The sequence below is a fragment of the Erythranthe guttata genome, chromosome 5 (assembly GCF_056151865.1).
Source record: "Erythranthe guttata isolate IM_541 chromosome 5, IM_541, whole genome shotgun sequence".
In the NCBI taxonomy this organism is placed as follows: domain Eukaryota; kingdom Viridiplantae; phylum Streptophyta; class Magnoliopsida; order Lamiales; family Phrymaceae; genus Erythranthe; species Erythranthe guttata.
Genome location: NC_142537.1, coordinates 6,631,250 through 6,642,753, shown reverse-complemented (window position 1 = coordinate 6,642,753; position 11,504 = coordinate 6,631,250). Strand labels below are relative to the sequence as shown.

The window sequence follows — 11,504 nt, the reverse complement described above, 5'->3', positions numbered from 1 at the left end:
GGGGCCTCGTTAAAACTTTATATATTAATTACATTATCAATACAATATATTCTTATATAGAGTTGAATTAAATGAAAGAAAACATGAAATCTAGGAGTTGAAGTGTAACAAAATATAGGGGTGTGAAATTAGTGCAATTAGAGTGAACGTCTCGTGCTTTTTACATAATTTCTTAGCTATTGAAAAACAAGATTTATGTACATGATGAAGATAATAGAAGATGGTGATTACCAACAATTAGCAATAAAACTAGCTACTTAATTTAATGTATACGTGTTTTTTTGAACAAGTTCGAGTTTTTAGTGTTCGTTCCACTTATCTATTTTTTGAAAAATATCATTTTTTATGCAATTAGCATATACGTGTTGGCGACAATGGCATCGCTAGGTTTGGACGACTATTTGGAGCCGCTCATCCTTTTCCTAAACAAGCACCGCGCCGAACAGAACTCTGAGCAATTCGTCAGGCAAGGGGGCGACGCTGGTGTCAGAGTTGGTTTTATTGACAACCAGCAGCCGCCTATGGCATCAACAGTGGGGTATTATGTCCCCTTACCACCGTGTGCTGCTACGATGGAAGAAGAGAGAGATTTTGGTGATTTGACGCCGGCAATACATGAATATATCTTGCGCAACCATGGTTGTGGAGAAGGGTCCTCCGGCGGCTGCGAGTTTGACCCGTTTCAGAAGTTTTAAGTACTAGAGTATTATGAATTATTTCTGATATAATGCACTAAAAACCCACAAACAAATTAAAGTCTTTTTTGTATGGGTGTTACTTTTATTTTACTATCATTGTTAAAGCATTAATGTTTTTTCATCACATGCAGATCGATCGAAATTGATAATTTTTCATTTTTTTATAATTACATTTACTTTGTCTCTTTATAAAAATATGTCATATGATTTTGATATACCACATGAAAATTACCATACTAATACAATTTTAACGACATTGGTACAAAATTATAAATATGTATTAAGGTAATGATATCACATTCTCCATACTATAATAATAATGTCACTTATTATATAATGCAGTCAATATCACGATATGATACAATTTCTGTAGAAACGATTACTTGGCATATATATATATATATATGCATCGATCGACCAAATATTGGTAATTTATCGCTCGATATCGTGATATAAAACTATATATACGATAGTTACAATGTTTTTTTTGAGATGATTTGTGCGATTCTCGTCATATTTTGGGTTGATTTTGTGCGAATGTTAGAACTTTTTTAGGATGAAATTGTGCGATTGCAGCAAATTTATTGTGATTTTGTGCGATTTTTAGCACATTTGAGGTGGTTTATGCGTTTTTGGCACAATTGTTTTATAACACTTGTGTGTTAGGGTTTTGTTTTGTTTTTTTTAATCAAGGCAAAGCCAAAATAAATTGATTCAAGAAAATTCTATTATTTCTCTGAAAAGAAAGGGCTATTACAAATAAGAAAATCAAGAGCTACTTATTCATAAAGAGGCTCTTTTACAAAAATAGCCCTGACAAAGTGCATAAATACCAAAAAATAAAACAAAAATAACAAAAAATAAAACCTGTTACATCTATTTATTTATTTTTTATACTATCTATAAAAGGAGGAATAATATGGGAGGTTTCTTCCTTTTTTTGTAGGTACTAAAATGCCCCTTTATTAAGGTGAAATTTGAAGGGCAATTGAGTAATTCTATTTAATAATTATTAAGTTTCACTTTGTAATTGTTCATTATTATTCCATTGGTGGGCTGATCATCCAGGATCGGATATGTTGCGGTTGTTGAGCCGGTTGAATCTCTTAAGTGGAATTTAAAAGGATATTGTTGAATACTTAGTAATTAATAGGAAAATTAATCTCAATTTGAAAGAGCTTTCTATATGCATTCTTTTTTAAGAGTGTAAACTAAAAACTAATATTTTTTTCAAAAGTAAAAAACTAAAAACTAATAGATAAAGTATAACCTCGATAAATGAATAACCTCGCTTAAATAATATTTTTTCCCAGTCCCGATTTGGGGACAACGTACTAAATTAATAATTCGCTAAATTTATAAGATAATACACATTCGAAAATTTTAAGAAACCCCAAATTAATAATGCATAAAAATAATTCTTAAATTACATAGTACAGTACATATTTTATAGATCTATGAAGGCTTAATATAAATATGATTTAATTGTTCTTGTTTCTTATTGAAGTTCACATTACCAATCTGGTCCCTCACTTTTCTTAACATGGTTATAACTTCTGGTATAGTTTTCTCATAACTCAACAGAAAATTGTTCAATACTATTGTTGCTTTGAGAGCTTCCTTTCGATAAACGGGCTCTATAGTACATTGAACTAATGGTACAATGAATAATATAGACGTAAAAATAAATAAAAAGAATGTATTTTTTAAAAAGCTATAATAAAAATAATTTCATAAATTAAAATGTTATTAATTGATGTATAAATTAATAATTATTAATTTATTGAAAAGTTAATATTTCGTTAAACTAATAGGATTTTGATTGTCCCAAGTGTTTTAATTTATAGAGGTTTAACTGTACATTATAACTTTTGTTCAACTTCCCTTACAATCATTAGCCGCACCAAAATTATGTAAGGTGGGAAAATACAATATGAATTCAATTATTTGGCGATCCATATCAACAGATTTGTCATCTTCTTCTTATTTCTTGTTCTTTTTTTGTACGAAGGCATGGAAATTTCTTTTAAAACCTATGATTCATATATCATTTATGTTTTATATTCACAAATCGAGTTAGTTTTGTAAGAGACAAAGGCGTAACTTTGTATCAAGTTCCCCTCTGCTTCTAAAGGTTGACGATTATAAACAGGTGCCATCCTTTTTGCCCATAAAACATGAGCATTTTATTTTGCCAATTTTTTTTAGCAAACTACTTCTAAATACATATCATTTAGGGATTACACCTAATTAAAAGGAATGCATTGTAGGGTAATTTTCACTAATAATATTAATAAAATAAACAAATGAATATTTTAGGAATCCAAAATAACGTAACAACATTTTATTTTACAATTCCCACTATATTGAATACTAAGCAAATACATTTTTTTTTATCTGAACTCCATTCGAAACTTGACTTCGCACTCTCTTTTAATACAATTAAACTCACAATTGGACTATATTTTTGAAATGGCAGACTCAACAGCCTCATAACTTGTAACTAATACAATTAAACTCACAATTGAACTAAAGGTGCATTTGAATGGAAGGATTTGGAGGAGGAACTCCAAATTCATTATAACAAATCCATCGAACTTGTTGGATTGAAGGATTTGATTAAGGATTTTAAATCATCACCCCTCCTTTTTAGTTAAATTGAGAAATTAATGTGGATTTCAAATGACTCCAAGTTGCAGTCATTTCAAATCATTGCTCCAAATTTATTACCCAAATCAAAATCCTTCCATCCAAATGGACCCTGTTTATTTTTTGAATAAACCCAACAACCGTTGCATTCTAAAGGGTGATTGGCATTTTGCACCCTTCAATTAGGTGTATTTGGAACTTTACACCCTAAAATTGTAAAAACAACGCTTTGCACCCTCAAATTGACTTTGGCTTGGCAAGATGCACCCTCTGACAATCTATGCTTCAAAATTTTCATATAAAAATGATTTCACGTTAATTCAAAGGATAAAACGGTCTATTTCTCATCACGGCAAACACACCCGTATTTCTTGTTGTAAAGAATCTTAACCATGCACTTCTTATTTTGGTTTAAAATATCAGGTCTGAATGTCTCTCCATTGAGCACTAGAGCATTTGTTTTTTTCACTTTTAAAACACTTATTTTGTCAAAACCATTAGTTGATTGTCGTTGATTTTACTTTAACATAAGGTTACATCAAAATTATAAGGTATTCTATTGGTTGTGTATTACTTATGAGATTATGTTGTAAAAACAAAAGTATTAAGTTTAAGCCAATTCAACGTAGGAAAAACAAAAAAAGTAGGATATCATCAAAGATAGAAACACATGCTAAGTTCTCAAAATTTGGATATGAATTTTAGCTGCATCAAAGATTTTTTTCTAGCAATATAAATGGGGATAATGGAGGTCAGATGATGGAGTGGAGGGTTTTTGTCGACCAAAATAAATCGTTCTACCCACATAATTTCGAATAAAAATATTTTTCAGAGAAGTTTTTTTGCCATCAAGAGTACAAAGGGCTAATTTTGTAATTTTAGGGTGTAAAGTGTCAAGCACACCTAATTGAATGGTGAAAAATTCCAATTACCCAATTGCAAAAATAAATACTCTGAAAAACACATTCCCTCGTACAAAATGGGACTTGGTCATTCAACTATTAATGAGTAAATAATTGCCCTGGTTGTGCACTCTAAAGAAAACTCTAAAAAATGGCATTCTCTTATACAAAATGGGTCACAATCATCCATGTATTAACTTTATTACATAGATGCATAAAACGGTAAGAAAAATAGCAAAAATTTCTACAGTATATATGACACACACTTCAATACATTATTCTTACCATGCATCCATATAGTAAACATGCACAGGGTGCATTATTTTGTATAACGTTAATCTTATGCCGCTTCTTGTGGTTGTTTTTACTTGTCGCTACTTGAATTGCTTGCATCTAATATGACCATGCATTTCTGTAGGGGTTCGATATACTTTTTTGTTAGAATATTTATCTTTTTGCAAATATAGTTACATATTCAATGTATTTGGTTTTCTTTCCAATTTTATTTTTGTTAAATGATATATATATTTTTTTAATTTTCTTTCTTTATATAATATATATTTTTTGATGTTAATTACAAATAAAAAATCAATATTTTTTTCTAGGCGTCATTTTAAAATTAAGTTATAATATTGAAGAATTCATTGGTGGGAAAAATAATAAGAAAAAAATAACAAATATAATATAAAAGAATTGTAGAGTACCGTGTACCAACCATACTATAGCAAAAATAATGAGAAATCAACTTTATTAATGCATTAATGCACGGTTGGTAAATTAAAGTTGTCGTACACATTGATATGTTTACTATAGTAGCAAGCACCTCGTTGCACGTGTTAATGTATGATTTTACTTATTATATAAAATTTTAATTAAAAATTAAAGTTAGAAATTAAATTTTAAAATAAATAAAAATTAAGTAAAATCAAGTAAGTACAAAAATAATTAGAGTGATTAGAGTGAACATTGATATGTTTACCCTTGACCACATATTGAGTAATTAGAGTGACCTCCCGTGAGATAATTCGGTCTAATTACATACATATACATCGTATCTCTCACATTTAAATATGTATATATTAAAGATACACTCCTTAAAGTATAATTTTAGTTAAAATTGGATGATCAAATAATATTTTTATAATATATTTTTAATAGATAAATTATATTATAAAATTAATTTTATATACAAATATATACCATAAATTGCATTAATTTGGTTTATTTCCATTTTGCAGCATGTAGCATTTCCGCCGTTGGCACACCAGAGAAATATTTAGAGAACTATGTTGCCTCGAAAGGGATTAAATCATTCACATTGCATTTATATTGAAATTTGAAGGTTAATGAGGATCATTTCATCTTTTAGTAGGATTTTGAAATGAAACTTTTCTCAGATGTGATCAAATATAATTTCAAAAAAATAATTCTGCTAATAAAATTTTGAAATTATTCGATAGGTATGTCTTTAATTTTGTTGAAATTGGTTTTTTTTTTTTTTTTTTTTTTTTTTTTTTTTTTTTTTTTTTATGAAAATACATTTTTATTTTATTTTGTAAAAATAGGTGAAGGGTGAACAAATTAAAACTATAATACTCCGGACAAAGATGAGAAATACTTTTGTATAGGTTTATTTATTAAATGTATTTTTATCTCTCTAGTGGTGTTTTTGCGCTAGAAAGTGTAACGTTGAATTATTTATTTTTCATCAACCATTAAATTAGTTCTCAGTAAATTACTTGAAAATTAAATTTTGTTATACAAAAATAAAATCCTCATTTTTTATCAAAGACCTGTTAAAAAAGAGTTATTGAGATTTTGTTATAAAAGTATAAATTGGGGTGCAATGTGAATGATCTATTACCTTTTAAAACTAAAAGGTGCAACAATTTGAAGCGTATCTTTCTTTCTTGGTTAGAGGCAGTGAAGACGGTAACCTAGCTGCGGATTGCAATGGGAGGGTGTGGCATCATCGGTAGTTTATGTTCGCAAGAACTCCAGGACTTTCAATCACAGGATTTACTTCGTTAATTTATTGCTATTATATTTGATCTTTTCTAGGGTTGCGCATTTATTATTTGTTGGCGGCACGTTCCCTTTCATCTCCTTTATTTCTAACCTAGATTTCCCGCTCTCATCACTTCACAGCCTACTGCAACCTCGCATGGTCACTCGCTCGAGATACTCACGCCTCTCTCTCTCTCTCTCTCTCTCTCTCTCTCTCTCTCTCTCTCTCTCTCTCTCTCTCTCTCTCTCTCTCTCTCTCTCTCTCTCTCTCTCACTCACTCTGGGATGGTAAACCAAACCTTAAAGTCTCCATGGTAAAACAGATCTGACTCGTGGAAGAAGAAGAGGAAGGTGTTACGGTGGTCAATACAAATGAAAATGCTAGGGTTTCTAAAACAAGCCATGGCCTTGTGGGCAGAATAGTCGCGGATAAAGAGATTTCCTTCCATACTCTTAAATCCAACGCCCTCTGGTTGCTTGCGCCTGTGAAAGGATGTGATATCGCCATTGTAGAGCCAAAAAAGATATTGTTGAACTTTAATCACCCTCTGGACAAGAAACATGCACTTGAGGGTTGTCCATAGCTTCTCCAAGGCTATGCCCTAATTTTTCATGACCTTGCTAACGGAGAGAGTGCTCAGGCTGTTTATTTTCGAAAGATGAATATAGTGGTGCGTCATTTCCACATTCCGATCTCCCACAAAACCCTAGCGGTGGCTCAACAAGTGACAGCAAAAATGGGAGAGTTTCAACAACTTTTAAACGAGAAAAACTTAGTGGGCTCAGATTTTATGCGAATTCGGGTCACGTTATATGTGATGCAACGACTGAAACGAGGAATCTATCTCCATACATGTGACAGATGCAAGGTGTGGCTGGAGTTTAAATACGAACGCCTTCCCTCATTTTTTTTCTTCTGTGGAGTCCTTGGCTATAGTGAGCACAAATGTCCCATTCGCTACAATGAAGACTTTAAAGACCCAAATGACGATTCTTCCTTACGGAACCTGGATGTGAGTAGCTAATCTGATGGAGAAGGGCTCTACTCGACTACCACTACAACCTATGTCGGTCAACGCACTGAGCAGACAAGTAACCAAAAGTACACCAACAAGGGGTCCAGGTATCTATGAGTTTGCGGCCAAAACTAATCAGTACGAGGTTCAAAGCGGAGCTGGGAGTTTTCGAGAGAACTCTGGGTTGCTGTGGAATAATGAGATCGATCTAGTGAATAATCCAGTACAAATATTCTCTGGACCAGATATCTACAATATCGTGGGAACGGAGATTATTTCGGTCTCTAAAAACAGCAAGAGCAAGCCATCGACTGGGACAATAGACGAGGGGCATGAGTGATTGGGCAAGAGACAACAACTTTCTCTTCGTGATGAAGAATCCAATTCAACGACGAGGTCTGCGGAGCAGACTCACTGAGCACAATGAATTGCATCTTCAGGAATTGTAAAAGACTCGAGGTGCCATTGACAATTCACTCGATTAGGGACATATAACCCCAGGTTGATGTTCTTTTCGGAAACAAAATCAACCTAAATTCTTGTACATAAATTGATGAGGAAATGGAACTTGTTTGGCTTGGCAGTAGATAAAATTGGTCAGTCTGGAGGCCTAGTGTTGCTTTGGTAGAAGGACTTGTTGGTGGGTCTGATAAGCTTCTCTCGGAACCACATCGATGTTGAGATTTGTAAAGCACAAGGGGGACCGAAATGGCGATGTACAAGCATTATGGATTTTCCAAACAATACTTACGAGCTAGCACATGGGCCTCAATTCGCAGCCTCCACTCTCAATGCACCATGCCCTGGATTGTTGGTGGGGATTCCAACAAGATCTTGCACAATTCTGAGAATAAGGGGGACCAGTGCGACGACCGGAAAATACTGTAGGCTTCCGGACAACAATGACGAAGTGTGATATCACGGATTTAGGGTTCAAGATGCCAACCTTTACATGGTCAAATCACCGGGAAGCAAACGATACAGTATGGTGCAGACTGGACCGAATATGTGGCAATAGAGAGTGGCGTACACTCTTCCCCAATGCATCAGTTCTCCACACGGAGTTAGCAGGGACTGACCATCTACCGTTACTTCTTACCCTAGCGGAGGGACCCGATGATACTCGAAATTTTGGTCGGAGACCATTTCGTTTTGAGTCGATGTGGGCATATAGAGAGGATTGTGAAGAGATTGTAAAGAATCAGTAGGAGGAGTCCACAGGATCCGACCATTTGGATGTCATTATGATTAATACCAAGGGGTGTCGTATTGCACTTCAACAGTGGAGCCGAGCAACGTTTAGCCATCCGAAGAAGCGCATATGTATCCTTCACAAAACAATTCACAGGGTTGTCAATGGGTCCTCAAACAGCTGATCGGATTACATGCCAAAAGGAGATTAGAGTTGATCTTGAGAAGGCATAAGGGGATCTCGACATATATTGGCGTCAAAGGAGTTGAGTGCAATGGGTGAATGAAGGGGACCGAAACACAACCTTGTTTTACGCCAAAGCTACAACGAGGAAGCAACGAAACTGGTTCCACAAGATCAAAGACTCTGAGGGACATTGGAAAGAAGGCAAGGAGGATCTTCAAAGGGTGATCACTGGATACTTTGAGGAACTGTTTCGGTCATCTAACCCAGAAGAGAGAGAGGTGGATGAAGTGCTTGAACACCTTGATGCGAGGATCTCCAGTGAGGATGCTCGTCTTCTTGTTGTTCCTTTCTCTACAGATGAGGTAACTCGAGCTATCACCCATATGTCCCCCACTAAATCCCCCGACCCTGATGGCCTCCATGTTTTGTTCTTTACGAAGTATTGGCATATTTTAGGATCTAGTGTTATAAATTGCGTCCTCAAATTTTTGAATAAAAGGGTTCTCCCTCCCTCTATGAACTTTACCTTTATCGTTCTTATTCATAAAGTTTCTAGCTGTGAGAGAATGACAGAATATCGCCCCATTAGTCTTTGTAATGTTATATACAAAATCGGGTCTAAAGCTATCGCTAATTGTATAAAAGTGGTGTTGAGCAACATTATATCTCCTAAAGAAGTCAAAGGTTGGGCGTATTTTTATTTGTAAACTCAATGTGTAATTTACATTAGTTATTACACTAGTCTGTACAGACTATATACATGTACGGGAAAGCTTATATTTGGTAATTACAATAATCATGCTATATGATATCTCTATCAACCAAAATCATGCGAAGCTGTAAATCTGGTGTAAATTAATTCCAGAAAATCAGCTACAACTTATTTTATGGGATTGACAGCTTGAAATGAGTTTATTCTAATATGCCCCCGCAAGATGGACGTAGCATCACTAAGGCCAATCTTGTTCCGTAGAAGAGTAGTACGGTGGCGAGAGAGTGGTTTTGTGAGCAGGTCGGCTAATTGGTCTTTTGTATTAACATGGCGAACTGTAATGCTTCCCTTTTGAACCAAGTCACGCACAAAATATAGATCGATCTGAATGCGTTTCAAGCATGAATGGTTTATATGATAGAAGCTGAGCTAAGCTATTCCCAAGTTGTCATAAAGAAGAGCAGGTGGACGAGAAAATGAGAAATCAAGTTCTCGTAAGAGAGAAGTGAGCCACACAGTTTCAGACGTTGTGGTTGCTAGTGATCGATATTCGGCCTCTGTAGAAGATCTCGCAATAGCTCGTTGCTTTTTTCAGGTCCAAGAAACAGGGTTGGACCCGAGAAAAGTCTCATATGCAGAGGTTGAGCTTCGATCGTCAAGATTACCTGCCCAATCATCATCCGTAAAAACAGAAATAGTTGAAGAAGATGATTTGTAAGTGTATATATTACACTCAATGTATACTTTCTTACGAGGATGTTTGTATACTTTTACTGATTTAATGATGCTTAATGAGTGGTTTATTGTATTTTAGGTACAAATTGAAGAATTGGAAAAGTATGGAGTCAAAACTGCAATTTTGGAGAAAATATGGGACAAAAGTGAAATAATAAAAAATATGCTGAAAATTGGCTGAAAACAGGCCCGCGCGGCCGTGCCAAAATTAGCCTATTTTTGGCACGGCCGTGCCAACTGCCGAAATTGGGCAGAAGGTTTTGGCGATTCTCGCGCGGCCGTGTGAGAATTGCACTGATTTTCGCGCGGCCGCGCCAACACACGTCGGAGACAATTTTGGACTTTTAATCACACAAGGAAACCTAAAATCATCTACCAAGTTGGGGCATCTATTTAAGAGCAAACCAAGCACGAATCAAAGGACTTTTTGGACACAACCTTGGAGCGAGAGGAGCGAAGAACGAAGATCAACGAAGACTCAAGCATAGTTATTCTTATTTATTTATTTATTCTATTTTTTTATCATAAGAATTACGAGTAGCTAAGTTTTTAATCTAGGATTTTATCCGAACCCTATGTAGGGATGGTGAACCCGTTTTCTTGAGATTATGCAATTATGATTTTATGATTATTTCTTCTACTTGATATGATTGTTAGTGCATGAACTTGATCAATTTATGTGCTTTATCTGTGATTATTGGGATTGACTTGACAGAACTATTTTGATAATTAGACGGTAAGTAGAAGAGCCTTCGAGTAGTTTTCACCGGATGAGTGTGTCAATTGCATGTGGTGTCGTAGACATACAGATATCACCTTAGGTAGCCATTTACGAGACTTGTTAGTTAATGCTTTATTCATAATTTGTTTGCATAGACATATAGTGAACCGTTTATGAATAATAGACTCATAATACACGCGACAGCGGGTTATGAGTAAATTAGTGTCTCGGGTTAATAATCATGAATCATATATTTCATAATTGAGGGGTTTTGGGTGAGCAATTCTTGCATAGGGGGAAGATAAAATCCTAGGTCCGTTTTAATTGATATTTTCTTGTGTTATTTGCTTTCATAATTAGTTTAATTATTTAGTTGATTAAATTTGACAACCTTGCGTAGGCTGAATAAAAATCATAATTGTTAGAATTTGGTACTTAGGATTAGATAATTTGAGTATTCCCTGTGGGATCGACATCCGACTCTCACGAGTCCACTTTTACTACTTGTTTGCGATATGTGCACTTGCGTGTTAGGTATTTAGCACCCAACAATGATCTATGCAACAATAATCCATGAAAATAGTGTTTTTCAGATAGCGCAAAAGGCGTTTCGTGGAAGCCCAATGTAGTAGATGGTTTGTGCATAAACTGTGAAAATTTGTTAACAACAAAACTTATGTCCGGCC

The 11,504-nt window shown here is 34.5% G+C and overlaps 1 protein-coding gene across 1 annotated transcript; it reads left to right on the top strand.

The window, feature by feature from the left end:
* The first annotated feature begins 8,174 nt into the window (after positions 1 to 8,174).
* LOC148770512 (uncharacterized) lies at positions 8,175 to 10,080 on the top strand. Its single transcript, XM_088817879.1, has 3 exons — positions 8,175 to 8,454; positions 8,753 to 9,012; positions 9,958 to 10,080. Exons 1-3 carry the CDS (start codon positions 8,175 to 8,177, stop codon positions 10,078 to 10,080), a joined length of 663 nt encoding a protein of 220 aa, XP_088674005.1.
* Positions 10,081 to 11,504: the final 1,424 nt, after the last annotated feature.

Excerpts from the sequence above, each read along its gene's own strand:
- LOC148770512 (XM_088817879.1), top strand. The coding sequence starts at position 8,175 with ATGACGAAGTGTGATATCACGGATTTAGGGTTCAAGATGCCAACCTTT. Across the intron at positions 8,455-8,752 it reads GTGGGCATATAGAGAGGATT|GGGACCGAAACACAACCTTG; the intron begins GTGAAGAGATTG and ends GGGTGAATGAAG. Across the intron at positions 9,013-9,957 it reads TTCCTTTCTCTACAGATGAG|GTCCAAGAAACAGGGTTGGA; the intron begins GTAACTCGAGCT and ends TGCTTTTTTCAG.